This window comes from Pan troglodytes, chromosome 21 (genome assembly GCF_028858775.2).
Source record: "Pan troglodytes isolate AG18354 chromosome 21, NHGRI_mPanTro3-v2.0_pri, whole genome shotgun sequence".
Lineage (NCBI taxonomy): Eukaryota > Metazoa > Chordata > Mammalia > Primates > Hominidae > Pan > Pan troglodytes.
The window spans coordinates 14,519,062-14,544,924 of NC_072419.2; the positions used below are offsets into that span (position 1 = coordinate 14,519,062).

At 38.3% G+C, this 25,863-nt stretch overlaps 1 protein-coding gene across 2 annotated transcripts in view; it reads right to left on the reverse strand.

Moving 5' to 3' along the window:
* Nucleotides 1-6,872: 6,872 nt before the first annotated feature.
* The window catches only part of TMX4 (thioredoxin related transmembrane protein 4), a 38,719-nt gene continuing 19,728 nt past the window's right edge, over nt 6,873-25,863 (reverse strand). The window contains 5 exon segments of one of the 2 annotated variants that reach the window (NM_001246506.1): nt 7,308-8,516; nt 9,686-9,749; nt 13,190-13,291; nt 21,910-21,955; nt 25,625-25,753. In NM_001246506.1, coding sequence (NP_001233435.1) covers nt 8,146-8,516; nt 9,686-9,749; nt 13,190-13,291; nt 21,910-21,955; nt 25,625-25,753 — 712 coding nt within the window. In that variant the 3' untranslated portion in view covers nt 7,308-8,145. 2 annotated transcript variants of the gene reach the window in all.

Here is a 25,863-nt window from a genome sequence, read left to right on the forward strand (position 1 = left end):
TAACATTTTGGCATTTCTCCCAAAGATTATTAGTAAAATAGTCCAGGGAATGTCTCACAATCAAAATATTCAAAGGACCAGCTAAGAACTAGAAAATCCCTCTGTGTCTATCAATAGTGGAAGGTATAAGCAACACATTGAATATTTATACAATGAAATACTACACACCAATAAAAAGAATTGAACTACTGACACATGCAAGATGGATGAACCTAAAATACATTATTTTGAGGGGAAAAAGTGCCTAATTCTTTTGTGTTATGTGTTACGTGCTTATTTTTCTTTTAATTTAAAACTTCTATTTAACAATTTTATCCCAAGGATTTAGGCAAGTCTCACCTTGCTATCTGATAAATAGTTTCCTTGTGTGATTTGTAACTTTGAATTACAAGTTTATTTTAAGTGAGACTTCATCTATGGGAATCTTTATGCCAGACTGAGGGTGTTTTCAAGAGCAGCTCTGTGCTTGCTTCTGCTAGTATATCCACCCCGCCGCCCCACCATGTACACATCCCGCCAACCCCATTAGCGTTTTTATGAGAATTGTTTTGGTTTAGGTCCTTTTGAGACTATGAAGCTACTGTAAATTCAAACTCCAAGTTGTGTAAGGTCAGACCATTGATTGTGATTTCTTAGGGAAGTCTATTATTTTTCAACACATAGACCAGGCCAAGACAGAAAAGGTTTCTTGAAGTGTCTATGTTCTAGTGAGATTTTTTTATTTCACCAAGGATGTAGCTGGGAATTTTATGTAGTTTCAGTTCCAGCTTTCTAACTTCGCTATAGTCAGGGCTTTTGCATCCTATACCTACACGGACAATAAAATGTACTCTCCCTGGTTACCTAAGGGAGCAGCTGCTCTCTCCACCACCACTGGTGGCAGTTCCAGTATCAGGTCATATTTATTGACCTCTTGGTTTTTGGCTTTGTGAATTTTTCTTACTCTCTTTTGAGCTCAGTTCTATCTTTAAAAAGATACTGGTTATATTTTAGCCAGCATTTCTAGTTTTTGTAGTGGGATGGTTTTCAAATAATGTATTTCACAATATCACTTTTCAAGTAAGTTTGGAAATGCTAGAAACTAAACTTATCCTTGGAGATTCACATGATTAGCCTTTTAAAGGTCAGGCACCACCAAGCCCGGCTAATTTTTGTATCCCTTATAGAGACGGAGTTTCGTCATGCTGCCCAGGCTGGTCTCGAACTCCTGAACTCAAACAATCCACCCACCTCAGCCTTCCAAAGTGCTGGGATCACAGGGCTGAGCCACTGTGCCCAGCCTACTGATTGGGATATCAAAGATATTGAAATGAGAAAAAGCTCATGCAAAGATTAGTAAGAAACTGTGCCTCCATCCCTCCCTCAAAAAAAAGAAAATGAGGGCAAGAATCTACCATGACATTCTCTTTGAGATAAATGCTATCTTCTGTTTCCATACATGCTGCTTACAGTTTGGTTGTGTGTGCCTAAGGGGTCCCACACCACCTCAGCCTCCACAGCCCCTAATTAGCCCTCCTGGTCACATATACCATCTACACCCTCAGCCTAGGTCAGGTTCCTTTTTATAAACTCATATAGCATTTGTTAACTTTTTCACTTGTAACTCTTTTCCTGCTAATATTCACCTTCCCAAGTAAAATACAAACTCCATGAAATGACAATTCTCGGTTTGAAAACTCTGGTACCTTGAAGAGCCACAGTGGTCAAGTCCAGCAGGAAGACCTCCAGCACTGGGGCCATATGTACTCTGTCCTCTCCTGCCATATGTGCATTCATACTATGTCCCAGGAGCTTACTCTATAGAAGGTCCTAGGCTCACAAAGGTGGGCAAGAAAAAGTCATTGTGGCAAGAGATTGCTAGCTCTCAAGTTCCCTTTGTTCTTAAGCACACAGCAAGATTACACATCCTAGTCTTCCTTTAAGTTAGGTATGACCCTGTGACTAAGTCCTCTCACAGGAAATGTGAACATAAATGATGCACGTGCGGCAGCCTTGCTTTAAAATCTCTCAGCAATGTTCCTCCATCTCTTACTCCTCTGACTGACTGGGATGGAAATGATCACAGCCACCTTAGCAGCCACATTTTTTTTGGTTGTTTGTTTTGAGATGGAGTCTCGCACTGTTGCCAAGGCTGGAGTGCAAAGGCATGATCATGGCTCACTGTAATCTCTGCCTCCCGAGTTCAATTAATTCTCCTGCCTCAGCCTCCTGAGTAGCTGGGATTATAGGCACCTGCCATTACGCCTGGCTTATTTTTGTATTTTTAGTAGAGACAGGGTTTCACCATGTTACTAAGGCTGGTCTCGAACTCCTGATCTCAGGTGATCTACCTCCCTCGGCCTCCCAAAGTGCTGGGATTACAGGCATAAGCCACCATGCCCGGCCCAGCAGCCACATGTTAAACAGCAAAGCCTCCCTTGACCTTGAGGCCCAGAAAAACCTGCATGGGACAGAGCCTGCCTGGGATGCCTGGCCTGGGCTACGTGAATCAGTAATACAATTGTTGTTCTTAAAGCCCCCGAGATTTGCGGGTCTGTTAGCACAGGCTGGACTGTCGTAATACAGTTATCAATCTCAAGAAGCTCACATGTTCCAAGAAAGAATTTCTATTACTGTGAAATATGTTCCAAAGAGCATTCAAGACTAGAGCAAAGCAGGGGGTTAAATTTGTAATTCAGTGTTGTTGGCTTGAAAGCTGCATTTTGCTATAGGCAAGGATGAATAACCAAAGTCATCTAGGCAGACAGCACGACAGACATTTTTCTCTGTATAGGCAAATAAGCATTCTGAGCCAGTATCTCTGAGGGAGGGCCTTGGTGGTATGCAGGTTTAATAACTGTCTTCTCACTACACACATCCCCCAACATCTTCCAAAAGACAAAAATCAAATCTCCATTGTTTCAGTCTCTGAGGGTGTTTCAAGGACCCACCTTACCACCTTGATGCTTTTCCACTATAGTTGTGGGGAGAGTTAGGTGTAGAAGGGAGTTTTCTGAAAGCCCCAAAGACAAGACCAATCCATAGTGTCTTGGGGGATTAGTAGCATCCCTTGCCATCTGGCTACCCCAAGACCTCAGGACAGAGGGAGACCCCAGAGGTTTCTGATGGCAACACACTGGCTGGAAGAGCCTTGGATCTTTGGACCCTGCCTTGGTTTTGTGCACTTTCCAGAGCAACTAAAGGGCACATGGTCTGAGTTTCACCGAGTCAGGAAGGGAGAAAGAGAGAGAATGAATGAACAGACTAGATGGAGGATGGACACGAAGGAAAATTTTTTTTAACAAATTAATATTTTTTGCTGCCTAGGCAAATGGCTTTTGTGAAAACACTTGTATGAAAAGCAATACACCATTTGTTTTTACTTACCAATCACTATCATTAGGTTTTGATGCAAATGGGAATTTACAATAAAATGAAACAAATAGGATCAGGGGTTATATACAATACTGTGATCAAGTGATTTGTGATTCAGGAAATGTACTGCTTGAAACACATATCTGGATTTCTCATTCCAATTGCTGCAGATGCTATTTGAGGAAGCAAAGAATACAGAAAGAAAAATAATTAGGTTCATTAGGCTAAGACTAATACCAGTAATATAAACAACAAATTTATAACATATTGCATTGCAAATAAGCAATGTTTTTAGTATAAAAATTGCATTTCCACAAAGAAGCTAATAACAAATACGATTAAACCACTTCAGAAACACGTCAAAGTTGTATGAGTCACACATATACAGTGTCACAGTCTACATAAAGCTTTACTGAGAATAAGCCATCTGAAGGGCATGTCCCAGGCTGAAGCGATCAAAGGGCTTTTCAACTGAAGTTCTTACTTCCGGAAAGCTGTTCAAAAAGCTGCCCATCAGGTTCAGCAGGCTTGATGACTCCAAATTTGGCTTTTTAAGACAAGCTAAAATCTCCTCCAGAGAATCAAAATGTAGGACTGAGGTAAAGAGATATTAAACAAGAAGGAACTTTTCTGTTGGCATAAGAGATTTGAATGAATTCTTTCGAAAATGTTGGTACATTTGACAGGATGGGTCAACCACATATTCATAATACTGACAGAAATAACACTGTAACACCAAGATGAGGGACACAGATAACCTATTGATACGAGCAACAGAACCAGCCTCCCTCTTCTTTCTCTCACGTCATACTAAAGATTTTATGCTGAAATCTCAGGTTTACCGTAACTTTTCCACCTTTTTTAAAAATTTATTTTTCTCTGGACTTCTGTTTCCATCCTATGAAACAACATACCAGCTCCACTACTGACGCATTTGGTAATAAAAAGTCACATGGTAAGTATTTGCCTTAAAAATGACTTTTATCATCTACCCCAAAGGTGTTTTTACAGGATGCAGGTTCTGTAGACTGACATATTCCCAAATCATATTAGAACATCACAGCTGTCAACAAGGAATTTTGGCCATAAAAAGTCAAATTTTGTTTTTTTCCACTATCAAAAGCCAACTCAGCTGAAGCTTATCTATTTTCTACTACAGTAGTTATTTTGAATGTATAGAGTAAAAGAGGCCTGTGGCTAACAGACAGGGATTCCATGCACAAGAGCTTTTAAGTATGTGCCCAGGCAGTGCAAGGCCCTGTGAACCCAACAGGCCCTGTCCCTCAACCCATCCAATGACTATACTTCAAAGGGAAAGAAAGATGTGGATTGCCTGTATGTTGCTTCAATATGAGATCTCTGAGCAAGCTGGGTTGGTTTAGCAGATCTAGCAAGAGACAAATAATAAGAGAAACCAACATAAAGGTAATCAGAAGTTTCAAACTTTCCTTCTAATTGATGAAAAGATACCCTGCTCCAACTCCCCAAACATAAAGCACTGCACATTCCCATTCCAAAACCAGTTACCTGCATTGCATTCACCTAATTTTAATTTACATAAAATACCATTCTGTGACTAAATAACTGATACTGCAATAGAGGGAAGCATGATTTTAATTTTCTTTTTTTTTTAGATTTTAAAAATCAAAATCATGTTTCCATGCACTTGAGTTCTGGATCAAATATATTATCTACAGAAAAAATCCACAAACTCTTATTGAAATGTTCATATAAAGTTTAAATTATTTCAGGTTGGCTTTTCTCCTTTAGTTTTATATTCATTAAGTATTGAAAACAAACCTAAAATCTTCAAGTGGAAAGATATTAAATTAAATTTTGTTGGAAAAAAAACCCATCTTTGCCATGATGTTAAAAAAGGGAAAATCAGGAAAAATGGTTCCCACAGATATTTAAAGTTTTAATGGGTCCTCTTCTCCAAGATGTTTTTCTCCTCACCCTTCAATTTTTTTAAAAAGTATTGCTGAGAAAGAAAGTACATTTTCTGCCAGGTACGGTGGCTCACACCTGTAATCCCAGCACTTTGGGAGGCTGAGGCGGGTGGATCACCTGAGGTCAGGAGTTCAAGACCAGTCTGACCAACATGGCGAAACCCCGTCTCTACTAAAAATACAAAATTAGCCAGGCATGGTGGCACATGCCTGTAATCCCAGCTACCTGGGAGGCTGAGGCAGGAGAATCCCTTGAACTAGGGAGGTGGAGGTTGTAGTAAGCCAAGATTGTGCCATTGCAGCCTGGGCGACAAGAGTGAAACTCTATCTCAAAAAAAAAAAAAAGAAAATACATTTTTCTTATTATATAATTAGATATAGGTCAAATATCCCTTATCCAAAATGTGTGGGACCAGAAGTGTTTCAAATGTTTTTGGATTTGGGGATTTTTGTATATATATAATGAGGTATCTTGGGAGTAGACCCAAGTCTAAACACAAAATTCATTTGTTTTATATACACCTTATACAACATAGCTTGAAGGTAATTTTATCCAATATTTTTAATAATCTTGGGCATGGAACAAAGTTTTGATTGCACTGTAACTGCCACCTGTCAAATGAGGTCAGGTGTAAAATTTTCCACTTCTGACGGAATGTTGGAACTCAAAGTTTAAGATTTTGGAGCATTTGGGGTTTTGGATTGTTGGAATGGAATGTTCAACCTGTACTATTTGGGGTCCGGTTGGAAATTGGCTTTACATTTTTAAAAGCCAGTGTAGACTGTATTTCTGCCTTACCTTCTCTCTAGTCAAATACTCCACTAAAAAAATGAATATTACAGTTTGAGAGGGAGACATTATATAGAAAAGCCAAACTATGAAACCATTCTTATTCCATAATACCTCTGAACCTGAGTTTACTGCTCTTTGAGAACTCTGTTTCAGCTGATTATAAGAGAAAGAAACCCAGTGACACGAGGGCAGGCAGGCCCCGCTCTGCTCTGATCGAGAAAAGCTTCCTGATGTCAGGGAGATGGAACTGCCACCATCAGAACCATGGCACTTTGGGTGAAGGTGTGTCAGCGACCAAGGGGGCAGGAAATGGGCAGTGACTAAGGGGGCAGGAAACAGGCAGGCACATGGCAAGGTTCTCCCAGCCCATCAGCCCAGTGATGGCCTCGATCTTGAAGCTGCACTACTGTCTGAAAAGCACAATTACTGGTGACTCTTAACAAACTTCAGCATACTGGGGAAGGAGACTGTCAAGTAACTGAATTGGAAAGATGAAAAAGAACCATCTCTAAAAGTTGATGCTGTCAGAAGAATAACCTCCTTTGTGCAAGTCTTGCAACATCTTCATTCAACCACAGGAGGGCAGAGAGTTTCAGAACCTCCCCCACCAGTGAGCTCCATGCTCACAATTAATACAAGGAAAGGGTTATCTAAACAGCCAGATAGAAATATACTGTACGTTCCTTTTTAAAGACGACAGAAACTTTTAGAATTTCATAAACCTGTACTCATTATTCTGTCTGGATCCAAGGAGCATAGAATCAACTTTAGGCATCTTTCGTATGCTTGGAATCGAATTTCATGAATTTATTCTAACAAATAAATCAGGTAAGAGAGAAGTAGATGGATAGATTTTTTTTTTTTTAAAGAAATTAGCCTCCCTGGGTACTTACAGCAGATTGAGTATTGAGAGATTTACAAAGATATAATTCTTTGGAAGATTACAGACGATGGAAACAAAATCAAATCTTTCACTTTCAGGTACTGGAGTTCATTAATTCTTTCACCAAAAGCACATCACTGAAGGAAAATCAGAAGTGGTTTTTTAGCTATTATTAAAGTAGTTCAAGACCCAGGGAACCCCTTGAGATGAAAACAAAACAGTATTCAACTTTTCTTCACAAGACTACCTTGTACTGGCAAGACTTAGAGGACTTCTGGCTTGAAAAATATTGCTTAGAAAACTTAAAAAAAAATCAACAACAACTATATTTTGGACGAAACAATTTTTTTTAATCTGTCTTGTAAAATCCTTACTTCCTTTTGAGTCTCTGATGGCTACAACATTTCATTTGAGATGTTTGGCAGTCACCGCTTCAGGGGTTATGGTTACTGATTATCTAAACCCCTTAGGTCAGAATGAACAAACACAGTTCATGTAAACCTGGCTGTTATTGGAGTCCTCTGACCAAGAGATAATAGTGAAGAGTGTGGAGAGCCTGAATGCCCATGGTGGAAATGCTGGAAAAATTAAAGGTAAGAAATAAAACATAGCACAGGAGATTCAGAGGGCTGGGATGACTTCTGAGCTGCTCTCTATACCCAAGGCCCTTTCAATTTCTAGCTGTGAAAGATTTTTCATGCACTGTGGTGCCTGATGTTTCCTGCAATTTGACAAAAATAAATACTTTACACAAGAAAAGGATGCAAGGCTTCTACGTTACACTTTGGGGATGCTCAGGAGCCAAGGCTCCTGCTTGGCTTTCATTTCACAGGGCCTGCAGCCTTGTCTCTGGAAGGTGCTGATTAGGACTGGGAATGGCCTCCTCTGGTCGAGACTCTCTGACCCCTAAGTAAATGAACTTGTTCCCATCCCAGTCTCCAAACAGATCCCAACACTACGTTTGTTTTTCTATATCCTGATTGTCACACCTGGAAGACTCTCCTTAGTATACATGAGGCTTACTGCCATGAGACCAAATGACTAGAGAGCATCTTTTAAGAGAAGCTTGCTCATTCAGGAAAAATTAAGGATTTGGTACAAACTGCAGGCCAAAGGGAAGCTGACATATTGTTTTGGTGTGTATTCTTGAAAACGCATCATTAAATCTACAGTCCCTTGTCAGCATGCTGACTTTTACGCTGCCTCAAGGAGTCTTCCACCACCTCTGTGTCAGCTGGGCAGGGTTGCTCAGAGATGCCTTCTTCAGCCTCCTCAGGCTCTACTTCCTCCCGGGTCACACCGTCCTCTCCTGGGGGCCCCTGGTCATTGGCCTCACTTCTCTCCTCATCCACACCAGCAGCCAGGTTGTCCTCCTCCTCTTCTTCCTCTGCTTCATCCTCATCGCCAAGATCTTCTTTCTCTTCTTCATCATCTACAAGGCTGTCTTTGTTTTCTTCTTCATTTGAATCATCTTTTTCCTCCTCCGCATCCTGTAACTGTTCAGCTCTATGAGCCTCCTCTGATCTCCGATTCTGCTCTATGAAGGGAAGAAAGAGGAATATCCTCTGAATAAACAATGGTAATTCGGTAATCAATTGAGTGTGTTTAGCTGTGAAATAAAAATAGAGGGTAAGTGACAGTTTTTTCTATCTTGAAACTATGGTCATACAGGACAGATTCTCTGGTTGGCATCCTAGCCCCATTTAGGGCTTCTCCACCTGTCTCTGGAGATTTCATGGACCATAATGACTTCAGCAGGGCATGTGGGCAGCAAGGGCAAAGTTTCCTTTACGCTCGGTATTTTGTGTCTTGTAGAAAGCTCAGTGACCCTATTGGTCATGGTGATTGGTTCAGAAATGTGACATGCTAAGCCACTCAAAGTACTCCACAGAGGTTCTGGGCCAGAGTCAGGAGAAATAGCCTCTTTTTCTTCAGGGATTTTTAAACAGAGAAAATGCACAAGGACTATCAACAGCTCTTATGAATAAGCCACACAGACAGAGAAACCTAACATCACTTGGGCCGTGCTTGAAGCTAGAATGTCCCTGGGCTTTTCAGTTATGTGAGCTAATAAATTTTCATTTGTTTTCCTAAAATCCTTGATATTGGGTTTCTATTACTTTTAAGAAATCTAAGAATCATATTTTCAAATTATCAATGGAAGTCTCAAAGCCTCAAAAACTTCAAGAACTAAAAAGAAACATGAGCTTATTTAAACTCCCACATAAAATTCAACAATTAGAAAGTCTCATGAACATCTTTATGCAGTCTCAAAAATAGTCTGGAATAAAGACATGCAAATCCAGAGGCACCTGGCCCCAGAAGAAGTGTGGAGCAGTGCAAGGATTTGGGAAGACTGCTTTCAAAGGACTTAGAAGAGTTACTAGCACAGCAGACGCAGTATATATTGAGTTTCCCTTCTTCCCTTCTAGCTCTAGTTAGCATAAAGGAAAATATGACACTGATTAATGAAGAGCACATACTTAAAAAGAAAAAGCAATTGCCAAAATGAAATATTTCCTAATTTAAGAAAGGGAGAAAATAATTTTGTTCAAATCTACCTAGAAAACATATTTTAAGAAATTTGGTAGTGATGATTTGGTCACCTAGTAAATCACAGAGAAAACCCACTATCTATATGAGCACAAAAAGGCACATCACAGAATTCCAAAAACACTCTAGATCACAGGAGCTTATCCTACTTACCAGAACGCTCGGATAAATGCCTTGGAAGTGGCACATAGAAACATTCTGATATTACCACCAAGACCTGGAAGGAAAAAAGTGATTTTACAGTGAATAGATAGGACATTTATTACCAAAGGACCTCAAAATTAGGCCTTGCTTCTATAATCAGATATTCTTAGACTAATAATTAGCAGCTAGTCAAAAGTCTTCACAAGAGACAAGGATATAATTAAGAATTTCCTACTTTTCAAATGTGACATAATACAGGAAAATATTAATTTAGAAAGTGGTCACAAAGCCAAAAGTCTACAGAGAACCTACTATAAATAGATGAACCAAGCAGGTATAAGAAGATAGACACTATGAACCAAGTCTTTTTAAATACACTATTCTGGACAACCAAACCACTCTGTATATAGGCTGCCCCTCACCAACGGGTAACCCCTGATTGAATGGAAGAACATTTCACAAATGTTACAGCCAGCTGTGGGTGGGGAAGGATTGAGGATGACTTTGAAGGAGGCGGCATTTAATGCCCTGGGCAGTCAGGAGAGAACAGCAGCACCGCCTGGCTGCTCTAAGCTAAACTAAGTTGGATCTCCATGGGGGTCTTGGATCCAGAGAAAGCCCTGAATGTCAAACTGAGGAGACCCAGGAGGTGGGGCAATGAGTTGCAGGAAGGCTTGGTGGGTTGGAGAACAATAAGCTCTAAGCCATTAAATCAATTTGAACAACAAAGAGAAAAAAACATTCCATCTGAAATGATTCAGGTTTGAAAACCTTACCTTTTAATGTGATAGTTATACGCTTACTGGCTATTCTAGGACATAATGTTTTTTTCTGACTTTTCTTTTTTATTTATAATTGACACACAGTAACTATATATACTGATGGGGTACAATGTGATGTTTCAATGCATGTATTACAGTATAATGATCAAATCAGTGTAATTACCATATCCATCATCTTAATTTATCCTACTCTTCTATTCTGGAAAATTGTACACTCAACAATTTTATCTCAGGTTTAGTCTATCTAATTTACTCATTTAATTTTGACTCAGGTGGTGAGGTTACAAAAAAAAAAATTTAGATCCTAGCTTCCCAACAGACATGTCATCCTTCAAGGAGTCTGGGCCATTCAGAGCCAGCCTCAGGCAGCTTTGTCCCTCAGTATTCCTTTACCCTGGCATGCTACATAAATATTCTCTATGTGGCTAAGATATGAAAACAATTGACCAACACTTTTCTATCATCCTAGAAGTTAACAAAAATGTCATTCTGGAATAGATGATTTAAATTGGGATAAGAATGCAGCTGTTTCAAATTGTGTAACTCACAAAACAGAAGTTGAAAGTACATAAGAAATTAAAGGTTACTAAAAGCAAAAATTCTAGCAGTTGTGTGTTTACTTTAATATACTTAACAGTTATAGAAAAGGCATTCTGTGTGTGTGTATATATATGTGTGTGTGTGTGTGTGTGTGTGTGTATATATATATATATATTTTTTTTTTTTTTTTTTTTTTGAGACAGGGTCTAGCTCTGTCACCCAGGCTGGAGTACAGTGGCAAGATTATGGCTCACAGCAGCCTCGAACTCCTGGGCTCAAGTGATCCTCCCACCTCAGCCTCCCGAGTAGCTGGGACTACAGGTGTGTGCGACCATGCCAGGCTAATTTTTGTATTTTTTGTAGAGACAGGGTTTTACCATGTTGCCAAGGCTGGTCTCAAACTCCTGGGCTCAAATGATCCACCTGCCTCAGCCTCCCAGAGTGCCAGGATTACAGGCCTGAGCCACTGTGCCCAGCCTAAAACAGGTACTTTGAACACAGATATGTGTTTGTTATTTTTTGGAAACTTATTAACAGTAAATGTATGAATCTTTTATAATTTATGATTCATATGCTTTGAAATTATTATTTCGTTAATAAAGTTAATAATATTTTGTTAAAGTTATTTTCTTATTAAGGAAGGGTAGTCTATCTCACTTAATCACTTGAACAGGCTAGAATCACTCTCTCCTTTCTTCAGGCCAAGCCTCCAATAACCTTTCTACACTGATTATCTGAATCTAGGTTTCCAAAGGAATCTAAGGCATAGGCAGGCAGGCCTGACTCAATTTCATGGACTTAAAGTCAACATCAAAAATAATATTCTAAAACTCTAAGCATTTTCACTAGTCTTCCAACAGGGTCACACACAACCTACATTCCCTATAACTCCATCATTGACTCGCCTGGGACCTCATACTGTTTCCCCCTACAAAAACCTCACACTATGGTAGCCCCAAAATACACTGCTAGAAAAATCTCGCACCAGACAACAGATGGGAGAAGCACAGACAATCACATTCTATTTATATCTGGTGTCAAATCCCTTTAGACGAGAGCAATGGGGACATGTTAATTAGCAAAAAGATGAATGCAACAGAACAGAACATACCCAGGACCTAATGAAGGACATATACAGGTATCTAAGTAAGTCCCATTCTTATCCCTGAAGTTAACATCAGGAGCCAAGTTTCAAAGATAAGCCATGATATGTATTAAGCATGTTCATGGAAAAGTCAAATCGAGCCTCCTTGGCCTCTTGGGGTTATGACTTACTATAAGTCAATTGTTAACATTTTTAAAAAGAACTTGCTAAAGAGCCAAAATTCATTATAAAATATAAGGATAGACTTTAAGATAATCTTACCTTAAAGTCTGTTCTTTGACATAAATTTTTAGTAATCATCAATTATTCCCATTACAGTGTTTAGGAACTATGTGTTTAGTATACAATATAAAGGTTTTTAAAAACTTTTTGGTTTAATTAGGGTTTAAAATGCAATCAAACTAATCAGGATTAGGTTAAGAGAAATAAAAAATAACAAGAAGTACAACATGCTGAACATTTATAGTTGCCTATGTAGTTAGATAAATAAATTTATTATTCAACTCTTGCCTGAAATACCTGGGGAGAAAATACCTGGGGAGATATATACTGCATACTGATTTTCATGCCCAAAGAATAATTGTGTTTTTTTAACTACATTATCTATCTCAGGAAAACCAGAGTGTATGCATAAGCAGCTAGTCAGGATTAGTTTAACTGGAGGATAAGAACAACAACAACAACAATCTTGCATCTACCCAAGGAACAAATTCAAAACATTGGCCTTATCACTACAGTGTTTCTAATTAAGCAGGCAATGTGTGAAATCACAGCTGACTCAGTTGTCTTAGAAACTATCAATTCTCGTAAGGTCTCCTTTTTTTTTTTTTTTTTTTTTTACTGTCTATAGGCAGTACACATCTTCAAAATACTTAAGGGATAGGATTAGGGGATAAGAATTTAATAAATTTTCTGTTATATCTCACATTACCATTGAATGCAGTCTCAAACAAGCAAATGCTATTTAACTACTTAGATTGCACAAAATACTATTTTTCATGTGCTTTTTCTTTCTTGGCTGCCTTTTAGTTGTACATGAAATTCATTTTGCCTTAAAGATAGAAAAAGTTTGGTATTATCTCTTACCAGACCCATAAAAAGGCCAAAAACCAAGGTGGCTATGACGAAAAAGACATAAGAACACCAAGCAGGAATTCCAAGAGTCACTGTGAAATAGTTGTGAAGATGCTGGAATCAGAAGAAAAAAAATAAAACATTAATTTTTAAGAGAACCAAAAATATTTCAATCTCTCTCTCTAGCTGTTGTTTCTACATACATAGGTTCCCACAAAGCTTTATGTATCTAAATGACTCTTAAAGAACAAGTCAATTTTATAATATTGGGAAACTGAGAGTAGTAATTAAGGTCATTACTAAAAAAAAAAGTTATACTTGCTTAGAGTTCATAATCTGGATAGAATTCTGGTAGAATCGTTTTGATAGTCCTTTCTTCCATCATGATGGATGCTTTTGGCCCTCCTCCCCTAATAATTATATACATCTCAATGTTTACTTATAATAGGGCATTCATGAACAAATTAAACTTTTTGGGCCTCTGACTTTTTAGTAAAACTAAATTACGACTTACAGAACGTCAATCATTTAAAATGTCTCCATACCTCTTTTTCCTAATTAGACTCATTGCTCTACACCTATTCATCCTTTCAAAGTTTGCTAAATTACCAGAAAACATAAAATGTAACAGTAGACAGAAGAAAGTTTTTCTGATTAATTTATTATGAGCAAATGAGATTCCAGCAGTATTTGAATAGAGTGTATATCCCTTCATGCTTACTGTTCCCTAAGACTCTATTTGATGACAAACACTCTAAAAATGAGTGAAGGGACATAATCACAGCTAGAAAGTATTTACATGCTAAATCATAAAGAAATTAACAGATATGAACTTGCTATTTCAAAGTCAAAACCTACTTAGATGTAGAGTTGCAGGAGCCATGCTTCCTCACAATGACTTAGTCATTTGTTTAAGACCCTGACAGCTTCAAAAATGGCCATTAAAATTCAAGTAACTACTGGATACAGGATGATATGGCTCCAAATATCATCAGCAAGAGAGGTAATGACAATGACTTCCCTAGAACCAGTAAGGTTGATGAAAATGAGTCCAAGTTTCTATTTTAATTTCCTATTTCTTAAAATCTAAATCACTCCCATTGGTTTCTTATTTTATGTCAATGCAATTAAAAAACATTTTATTCTGGATTAATTTGGAATGATAAAGAACAAAGCTTGTAAACTGATTTAGCAAAATCTGAAATATCTCTCTACAATTTCTTATTCAGCAGAAGAGATAGAGCTAAAGACGCAGCAAGTAGTTTAAACACTGACACATGGAATCAAAGTGTTAAATCAGTATTTGTTGAATAAGGAAAAGATGCATCAAATGCCTGAGCTATTTATTCATACGAAAGGCAAACACACTCTCAAACTGTAAAGCTGGCATCTGTCCTCTGTTGATGGCACTGGTCATCAGTGTGTGTTTAGCCAGGACAACTGTTTATTAAGAGTAACTTGGCTGGACGCGGTGACTCACGCCTGTAATCCCAGCACTTTGGAAGGCAGAGGCGGGCAGATCACGAAGTCAGGAGTTCGAGACCAGCCTGACCAACATGGTGAAACCCTGTCTCTACTAAAAATACAAAAATCAGCTGGGCGTAGTGGCAAGCGCCTGTAATCCTAGCTACTCAGGGGATTGAGGCAGGAGAATTGCTTGAACCCGGGAGGCGGAGGGAGTGGGCTGAGATTGCGCCACTGCACTCCAGCCTGGGTGACAGGGCAAGACTCCGTCTCAAGAAAAAAAAAAAAAAAGTAACTTAGCATTTTACAACTCAGCAAGCAAAAGGCGTGTTTGAGATATCAAAACATCATTTCATTCAAACTCTTTTCAAAGAAAGTTTTAAAATTTACTGTATAGTTTCCTACTTTAGAAAATACTGTGTATTAAGCTTATGCTTTTCTTGGAGGACTCAGTATCATCAAGATTAAACCCTGAAATGTGCCAAAGAATTAGAAGATGGTCAAAGTCAATCTGCCTCTGTGTCAACCCATGAATGTATTCTAGAACTTGCTTTATAAGTATCTGCTGATTTATCTTACTCATATGGTTAGGAAAAATAATGTGCAGTTTTAAGTCCTTCTATACAGTATCTCATGCCCTTTCTGCAAAATAAATGATTAATGCAACTCTCAGGAAACTTTCTAAATTATTTTTTAATTTCATTAAATCATTTGCTTTTGAAGCATTGCATTCTGACTCAAACAGTACTTTCAAAACATCCTCTTATTTTAATAAGCTGCACTTCAATTTTCTTGTATCAATTTCCTCTTTAAAGGAATTTGAGTTTCTTGGAGAAACTCTGCCATCTTCTGGTCTTTTAGGTCATTATTAGTAACTATTCATTAATCAGGTTGTACTTTCACAACTACAGATATAAGTATTTATCTGTTTACTTTGTCTGAGTCTACAACGGCTTTAAAGCCCCTTATGAGTGTTAGGATTAGTGGTACCATGTTCTTGAAGTTTTGCTTTATATATGTTTCCAAAGGAATAGCTTATTAAATAAAATCCAATTCAGTTTTAGATCATTGTGTTTCTGTTTCTTTAACTACCAGGCAAAGTGACAGTTTTCACTTGTGGAAAATACTGATCCTTATTCAATATTATATGTGCTTACCACAAGGAAATATCTCATGCTGTTCACTGAAAATGCACAAAAATGTAAACTGATGGGTATGATACCTTATACTATTGTACTAGATGAATAAGAAAGTATCTTACTCGGGCTGGGCGCAGTGGCTCACGCCTGTAATCCCAGCACTTTGGAAGGCCGAGGCGGGTGAATCACGAGGTCAGGAGTTCGAGACCAGCCTGGCCAATATGGTGAAACCCTGTCTCTAACAAAAATACAAAAATTAGTGGGGCTTGGTGGCAGGCGCCTGTAGTCCCAGCTATTTGGGAGGCTGGGGCAGGAGAATTGCTTGAACCCGGTAGGCGGAGGTTGCAGTGAGCTGAGATCGCCCCACTGCACTCCAGCCTGGGTGACACAGTGAGACTCTGCCTCAAAAAAAAAAAAAATCTTAGTCTGTTCACTGAAAATGCACTAAAATGTCATCTGATGGGTGTGATACCTTGTACTATCATAGTACATGATTAAGTTAGAGCTAACTTTTGGCTACATACATATTTGAGTGAGAAGATGAAATTAAAACATCATTACAACAGAATAAATGAGAAGAGCATTCTAATCAGTGGTCAGACAGACTTAAGGAAGACAGCCAAGCCAAGGCCTCCATGCATCTGAGGTAGAGCCTTCCCTCCCCAGAAAGGCAAGCACTCCCTCTGGAAGTCTAAACTACTGCAGGTTGGATTAAATACTGCTTAGTCACACCCACTCATCCAGCCCAGTGTTGCAGAGTCTCATTCAAACCTAGACTGGCCCTGAAGGACAGAGAGCCTTTGGATTTAGAGTTCACCTGTGTCATAGGATATACTCTCTGAGGAGTTCTGGAACAAGCCCTTTATCTCTTTCAGACACAGATCAGAATCCCCAAAATATCTTCCCTGCAAGGAAACAGCTAGAAAAGACTCTTCAATGATGGCCAAGGGTTCACCTCTTTCATGTTTTAGCTCTTAGCACTTGTAACAAAACATAACCTTGCAGCCTCTTGTAGGATCTATGAAAGGTACCTTACAGATGTGCACCACTGTCCCACTATAACATTCTACAAAACATTCTAAACATTTTTATACGAAAAAAACATTGAGAAGAGGCATGCTATGTAAATCACAGAAGAATGTTTTCAAGTTTTAAAATACACTTTGTTCTTCTCTAGTCTAAATGTTCATGGCTTTTAATTCTCATCATCAGATATTTTAAATAAAGCCTTAAGTTTTCTGTCACGTCATTCTAATAAAAAGGGAAGGTAGCATCCATCACACAGATTGTCCTCCCAAGGATGTAGCACATCTTATTTTAGCTAAAATCTGCCATATGCCTACATCCTCTCAAAACGACAGTAACATTTAGGAAAGGGAAGTTACATCCTATATTATCAGTGAGCAGCAGAGATTCACCAAATCCAATAAAAAATGCTTTAAATACATTTAAATGCTAAACTTAGTTAGCAAAAGCATATACAGGTTGAGTATCCCTTATTCCAAATGCTTGGGACCAGACATGCTTCAGATTTCTGATTTTTTCAGATTTTTGCATTACACTTACCAGGTGAACATCACAAATCCAAAAATCGGAAATTCAAAATGCTCCAGTGAGCACTTCCTTTAAGTGTCATGTTGGTGCTCAAACAGTTTCAGATTATGGAGCATTTTGGATTTTGGATTTTTGGATTTGGGGATGCTCAACCTATATGCTGAGCAACTGCCACGGAACCCTATTTTAAGCCTGCTATCAGCATTGGCTAAAAAAATTAACAAAAGTTAAAGTATTCCATGTTGGCTATAAAGAGAAGGAAAAAGTAAAATAATGAAGACAATAATGATTAATACATATAACTAACAAAAAGCAATTATCAAGCACATTAACTAGGTACCAGATTCTGCACTAGGCACTCAAAGGGTTCTAGGAACAAGTCTATGGCCGGAAAAAAAAAAAATAGGATTCAGAGGCCTACACATAAGGTGTGAAACAATGATGTGTTTCTGGAAGAGAAGGATAGTGCCACTCTGTAGCACTGTAGCCAACTGTGAAAAGAGGGAAGACAGAAGACTGGACAGTCTCTCTCCACACATGTGCCACACACAAAACCCAAGAACTTCTAATCCTAACTATGCCACCAGACTTGGCAGTGATGCTTCCTGAAGTTCAATCTTCTGCACATTGCTTTTATGATATTCACCTCACCTTGTACTATCCATTAGAGTATTAACATTTTTCATTTAGTCACTAAGTTGCATACAATTTTAAAGAAATTGGATATTGCTACTATAATATAAAATCAATATCAATTTTGTCCTTTGAAGATGTCAACTCTCTGAGAAACTCCTCTAACTGTCCCATCTCCTAGGCCTCAGTGACTCCATCTGTGAGATGGGTAAAATGTTGAGACTATTTGTGAGGATAGATATTAACAGCTAATGAGGTAATTACTTCTGTGAGTTTATATAAAAATTAAAATATACAGGTGAGCGCCATCATGAGTGAATTGGAAAGAAAATTTAAATTTAGTGATGGAAAGAACACTGGAGATCATCTACTCTTGTCCATATTGTGGTATGAATGACATATCGAGGATCCCTGGGATTCAGGGTAACAGCAGGAAGCTGACAGGAACTGCCTCATAAGACTATTCAAGGGACTTTCTCACCTCAACAGTTTACTCAAGCAAGAACATAGGGGAGGTTGGTATGAAGTTAAGAAGGCCAAATGCAAACCAAACCAACTCCTGAGTTGATAGGAATTCGGCCATGTGAGTGTCTCATCACCAGGTGATCCTAGAATCTTGAGGACCAGCTTTTATCTCCAGAATGTGCAACCTAGCAAGTTGGCTTCACTTCTAAGGCAGAAAGAAACCCAAGCCCCTTAAGGAATCACTAATTCAGTAGGCTCTGATCTTCTAGATATCTTCTAGATAATTACTAGCTCAATAGGCTCTGATCTAAACATATTGTTTTCATTTTTTCATTACAGAAAAAAATAGAAGTTATAGAAAAAACGTTTTTAAAAATCACCCATATCAGAGAAAACTACTGTTGATCTCTAAGCATTTTCCTATATACACACAAAAACGCCATATAAACATCCGTTATACTGTTTTGTCATCTTCCCTGCAGATATACTTACATCTAACAAGCTACCCATCCAGGGAAGACTGTTGCTGAGGAAAGACTGATTTCCATCTGTACATGTATCCAGATATTTCAGTAAGATAAAGAGACTATGGATAGGCATAAACAATCTTGTCTCACTGGCATTAGCCATTCTACGTCTTTCCTTCTTCCATCTTTATAATCTTCTTTCTCTGAGACTTTACACTTTTTTGGTTCCACCTTCCATCCCTAGTCTATTTCTGTCTCACCATGTACAGTTGTTTCTTCTGTTCATTATTAATATATTTGCATTGTAGTTTCATATGATCTAGACATGAGTTAAAAAACAAATAAGTTTGCCACAATTATACATTCAACATTGATTTGAGGAACTCTGACTAAAGGAAGAGTCAGCTAAATGAGCTAACTGAGCAGGCAGGGCAGTCAGCTGGAAGGATTCACTGAGTAAGTGGCTCTATAAAGACAGGAAGGCAAGACCATAACTAAAGGTGGAAGTGGGAACCAGAGACCTGATGGGTAGCCAAGGACTGGGTCTCTTTAGGTCAGAGATTATATACCTTATAAATAAGAGGACAAGAGCCAAATTCTAGAAATACAGGTGGCAAGAGACCTACCTACAGATTTGATGAAAGGATGGGGACTTATTTCTAAGAATAAATCACAAAAGTTGGCAAGAGGCTTGGGGAGGCTACATGCTGATATGGAGGGCAGTATCAGATTTCACAAATTATTAAGGTAATGCACACACACACACACACACACACACACGGAGATCAAAATAACACTGTATCATTTGCGTTCTTTTATGTGCAACTCTCTTCCATTCCCCTACATACACACACCCTACAATCAGGACAAATGTTTTAGTGATCCCAATAAATATAAATGGATTAAATTCATCAGTTAAAAGAATTATATCTTGCTATATACTTTTTATAAGATTTATTTAAAACATAATAAAAAGGTTGAAAATAGAAAAATTACTCCATGCAAATGCTTATAAAAAAGAAAACACATGGTATTAATACTAGATAAAACTATTTTATAATTATACATTTATATAATTGTACATTTTGCATTCTACATTTTACAATTATAAAATGTAATTACTTGTGTGCCAAATTTTAGTTTATCTTATAAAATGATCATTTTTGGTTCCTTTTGGAAATATCTGGAAAGAAATTATTAATATACATTTATATAACATATATATTCTACTTCTCAATCATTAAGAAAAACATATTCATTAGTTATTCAGACATGGATCACATTCTGTTCTCCAAACAGCTCTTTCTCTCCAGTTTAATGCATCCACACAGAATACATCTGTGTTGCCCATAGCTGGGCACTGTGTGTACAAAGATAAAACACCCACTCCTGGCCTTGACACACTCTAAATGTTACACATTGTAATCATCTGCATGACATAATGAAAAACTGTAACTCCTTATTTAAACTTGTTTGTCTAAGCTCCAAATTACAAGCTATATGAGGTCAGGGCCATTATGTATCTTCCCTGCTATCGTCTTTGAAAGTAAAACTTCTCTTTTACAGTCAATGAAGGCCATAATCAGCTTCCATCTAAGCTCTTCTTAACCTGCAGAACAAATTCTATTGCACTTATCATAGGTTTGGTGCTAAAATTTCACAGTCAATGCTGCCTGACAACCATCTATTACAATTTTTCTGTTGAATTAGACAGTATAATGCTACACGGCTCAAACAGCCATCAGGCTACATGATTTTGTCAGTCTTTAATATCGACATACTGCAAAAGGCAGAATCTCTTTTCAATTCCCAGTTTGCAATTCATAATTCTTAGCCCTTGATTAAAGTTCTCACCAATGTTAAGAAAGCAGCAGAAGGAAACCACATGAAATTCAAACTATCTGGAGAGGGGGAAATATTAGTTATTTTTTATTGTGAGACAAATGCCAAAAAAAGTTAAATTTTAACCTGAAAGACTGAAACCAAGTCTTCAATTAGCCTCTGTTGTAAAAAATAAACAACCAAAAAACCTTGTGGTAGGTATTCTATCTCACAAGGCAGAATATAAATGGAACTGAGAAAGTGGAATACGAAAGGTTTTTCTTAAATGTCTTTCAACATATATGAATGTGTATGAGAAACAGAAAAAGAGTCTTCACAAACTCTGAATATTATGTTCCAAACGTGACACCATAACCTACAATCATAGCATAGAAAAGACATATATAGGGAGACTCGCTTCTAAGACTTTTTGAAATATTTTGAGCTATATTTAATTCCAGAGCAATTTTGTTCAATCTGGTTGGATTTAGTCCTCCCCTACAGAGAAGGGAAATAAAAAGTTATGGGACATACTCAACATTATATAATGGTTCAAAAATTAAACCTGAATAACAGTTCTAACCCACTGAAATGACTCAGAGAAATTATACGATCACATATAGCAGGGGTCTACTACTTAAAGGCCAGATTGTAAATATTACAGGCTTGTGAACCACAATTCTCTGTGTCTGTCACAACTATTCAACTGTACCATTGTAGCATGAAAGCAGTCATAGACAATAGGTAATGAATAAATGTAGCTGTGTTCCAATAAAATTTTATTTACAAAAACAGGTAGCCCATCCACAGGCTAGAGTTTGTTAATCCCTGACATACAGAACTACTTTCAGTCTTAGACAATCTTTCCTTTGTAGGGAGATATGCCTACAAAGAAATACATAAGATAAAGTAAAATCACATAAGCCGTTTTGCTTGGATGAAAGACTCCACCACTGATTTAAGAAAATAAGACCTCGACACAGTAGTTACAGGTTCCTGTTCAGATTATGCCCTTCTACATGAAGACATTACCACTGGAAACCCCACATGAGAGTAGTTGCATGGCTTAAGAAAAAAAGTGAAATTATAAATGTACTTATAAATGTTTGTTTTCCTATTGCTTAAAAGCTGTATTTTTATTCTTAACAACCTCTCTGCAAATATAAACGTTTTATTTAAGATTACTTACCCATATCTTGCCAGAGATGCTAAAAAGACCAGCCATTCCAGACATCCTTAAAAAAAAATAAAGAGAAGAAACAGTGATCATATATACTCTAAAAAAAAAAAAAAAAATGAAAATCAGGTCAGGAGGACTGGTCTATTTCCCTCCACTTCTTGCTAAATATTGCCCCCTCTCCCAGATTCATATCTGTTCTTACAGAGCTTAGATTCAGTGGCTATCATTTGAATAACTCTGCTGTAAATCTATTCCAACTCCTTGGCCCTTTCTCCTTTCATTGTGCCTACCCGGCAAAAATCTCAACACTGAGCAGCTGAATGTCTCCAGGGAAAAAACATCACATAACCAGATGACAGTTCTTTCTGCTTCATAGTCCCAAACCTAAGTGGACACGTAATACTGTCCAGCACTTTCTAAGCTCTAAGAAAATAGCTCATTTCCTTTTCCTTCTCTTCAAAACGTACACATCTTCCCATCCCCATGTACTCAGCTAACAAGCACTCCTCATATGTCACTGTGAAATCAAAAGCCACCATGTGCTTTCTCTCATCTTCCCACTACCAAATCTGAGCCTGGGTATCCACCTGCATCCACCTTCTCTTGTTATGACAGGAAAAGTCTAACTCTCTTATCACAGTCCAGTTCCTCCACTTGTGCCTTGGATCCTATCCATTTTGTCTTATTAGGACTTGGTTCTTTCTCTCATCCTCCCTTCCTGCACGAGCAACTTCTCTCTCTCTCCTAGAACAGTCTCACTGGCATATGAACATGCTCTACTCTCTTTTACCCTTTAAAAGGAGTATCCCTGGACCTCACATGACCCTCCAGCTTCACAGATAAATTTCTCCAGATTACTCTACACATGCTGTTTCTTCTCTACTGTACCTTTAATCGATTAATATCTGGCTTCCACCCTCACCACTACAGGAACAGATTGTCAAGGCCATGATGACCTCACCATGTTTCATTCAATGTCCATGTCTCAGACCTGATCTCCCTTCGCCTCTTAGTAACATGGGATACAAGAGACTACGCCCTTCTTCTTGAACAGTCATTTGGCTTCTGGAAAATGGCAGACCTTGGTTTTCATGTTGCCTCTCTGGTACTCATTTTCAGTTTCCTTTGGCTGACTTCTCAACATAGTTTCTTAATTTGGGGGTGGCCCATGACTCATCCTCAAGTACTCTTCTCTTTTTCCTTCTTTCTAGGTGTTCCCCTCACCTCAACATTGTCTGTAGGTTTTTTTGTGTTCCTGAATTCTTCATGGGGACCCATTTCCATGCATCTGATATGCTTTGAATCTGTATCCCCACCCAAATCGTATGTTCAATTTGTGAGATATGATAAGGTTTCCCTTCAAGTAGCCTAATCAATCTTTTAATTCAGAGTTAACCACCCCCTCTTTTTTTCCTTTTTCCTTTCTGCCTTTGTTAAATGCGCAGGCATGCCACAATACCAGGCGTTATCAGTACCAACTCACATTCCTTTCCTTATTAAAAAAAAAACAACTTTCTGACTCACTACAGACACCCTTTCCCCTTTCCTCTTTCTTCTATGTGCCCACCTTATCTTAAAAAATTCAAATGTTTAGCCAACTAAAATCAGTTTAGATTATACATCTGACCCCAGCCAATAAAAAAAGGATACAGGGGCAAGACTTGCGTCAAAAATAAAGGCTCTCGTACTCCTTTGTTCAAGTGTGCTCTCATGGCGACTGGCCAAAAAGGCACCCCTCTGCGCAAAAATAAAATTGCTTTGCTAAATATCCTTTGTTCAAGTGTTCAATTTCTTAAAATTGTAAGCGTTATTCCTAACAAATTGTAATCCCTAATGCTGGAGGTGGGGTCTGGTGGAAAGAGATTGGATCATGGGGGCGGATTCTCATGAATAGTTTAGCACCATCCACTTGGTGCTATTCTCTTGATAATGAGTGATCTCTCAGGAGATTTGGTTGTTTAACAGTGTGTGGCACCTCCATCCTTCTCCCTTGCTCCTACTCTGGCCATGTGATGTTATGTGCTTCCCCTTCGCCTTCCACCATGATTATAAGTTTCCTGAAGCCTCCCCAGAAGCCAAGCAGATGCCAGCATCATCCTTCCTGTACAGCCTGTAGAACCATGAGCCAATTAAACATCTTTTCTTTATAAATTACCCAGTCTCAAGTATTCCTTTATAGCAATGCAAGAATGGACTAATACAGCATCCACCATGACAGTTCTACAAAGTCTGCATCTCAAACCCAACAAGTTTTATACAGAATCCTTAATTTTCTCTTGCCCAAGGCAATAACAAGTACCAAGATCCATCATGTACTCAAACCAGAAACTTGTAAGTTTTTATTAATGAATCCTTCTTCTCCTTCACCTTGGCCAAGCCTACCTTCATAACATATTTAAAATCCACTCAGCCTCTCCATCCCCACATCCCCACTGCTGCCACCTGACACAAACTACCACTCTAAGCCTCGACTCACTTCATCCATTCTTGCCCTCTCCAATCTCCTCTCCTAAGGGTCACCTTCTCCTTGTGTATGCTTATCACTTCCAACTTCTTTCCTGTGGCCACAGGCCCTGCATGATCTGGCTTCAGCCTGCCCCTCTTACTCAGCTCATCCTACATTCCCTTCCACTATGCTTGACCCTGGTCACCATTCTGCTCCTTAAGTACACCAAGCTCCTTTCCAAACTGGGGCTTATGCATATGCCATACCCATTCCTGGGAATAATCTTCCCTCTGCTCTTTGCCTAAGCTAGTTCCTTCTATCATTCAGATCTCACCTAGAGGCGTCCCTTCAGAGAAATGTCTCCTACTCCCTCCATCTAGAAGAGCAGGTCCATAACCCCAGAGCTATCCCATCTTTGTAAAATATGTTGTTGTGTTTTTTATCCACCCTTATCCCAACTATGATTCTCTGTACCTGAGGTGAATGTCTGTCTTGTTCAGTGTTGAATACCTAGCACCTAGGAAAGCATCTGGCTAAATCAGTGCTCAAATGGTTGTAGAATGAAATGTGAGAGTTGTTTTTAGAGTAAGCTATGTGTTTCCTTAATATTAATATAGATGCCACTAGATGATTTACTCCTGAAATATTGCTTGATTTGCTCCTTTTTGAGTAGGGAAATTTCTTACACTTGTATATACTAATATAAAATTATCTATATATATGACAATCCATTCAAAACTAAAACCAACTGTGGAAAAAGCTGTTATGGTTTGGCCTAATCTACCTCACCAAGTATTATACAGTTTGCCATCAAGGCCAAAGCTATCCCCTGTGGTGTTTTGCAAGGCAGCCAAAGACTCCACAGGTTTTGTTTTCCACATAATATATAATAGCAATTCCTTCATAAACTATAATTCAATAAACGGTTATTCCTCTGTCTCATCAATAACTTAAAAGGAAGAAAGAATGGTAAATGATGTTCAATGCCATATTTTGTAAAGAGAAAAATAGTCATTGTGGCTTAGTGTAAAAGCTGGAAAAGAGGCGTTCTGTAACCCACTCAAATCTGGCTACTTAATTCCCAGTATACTAAAAACCAGCTGAAACATATGTAGGTCACAAAATCAGAAATACTGCATGGGCTAAGCATGGCCATGAGTAATCTGGGTAATTGGAAGTAAATGTGAAGAAAAACATAGGCTTTTTTGAGACCCACAGGCTATTAACTTAAAACCTCCTGTTTTATTAGTAACACCTTGTCTTAAAAAATTGAGTTACGTTAGAGAAGCCGGGGATTTCCAGCCAGTCAGAGGCTCAACTGATTGCCATTTCTTCTCTAAGATATAATTCTGCAGGTCTTCAAAGATTCCTGGGCCACGATAACGGCGGAATATCCCATCCTTTGCACTATAAATTATGAAAACAAGTAGAAAGCAAATGCATTAAAATAACAGATGTTACAGATAATAAAAATTAAAATAGCTACTGGTGATACATCTGAACGCCATCTGAATTTT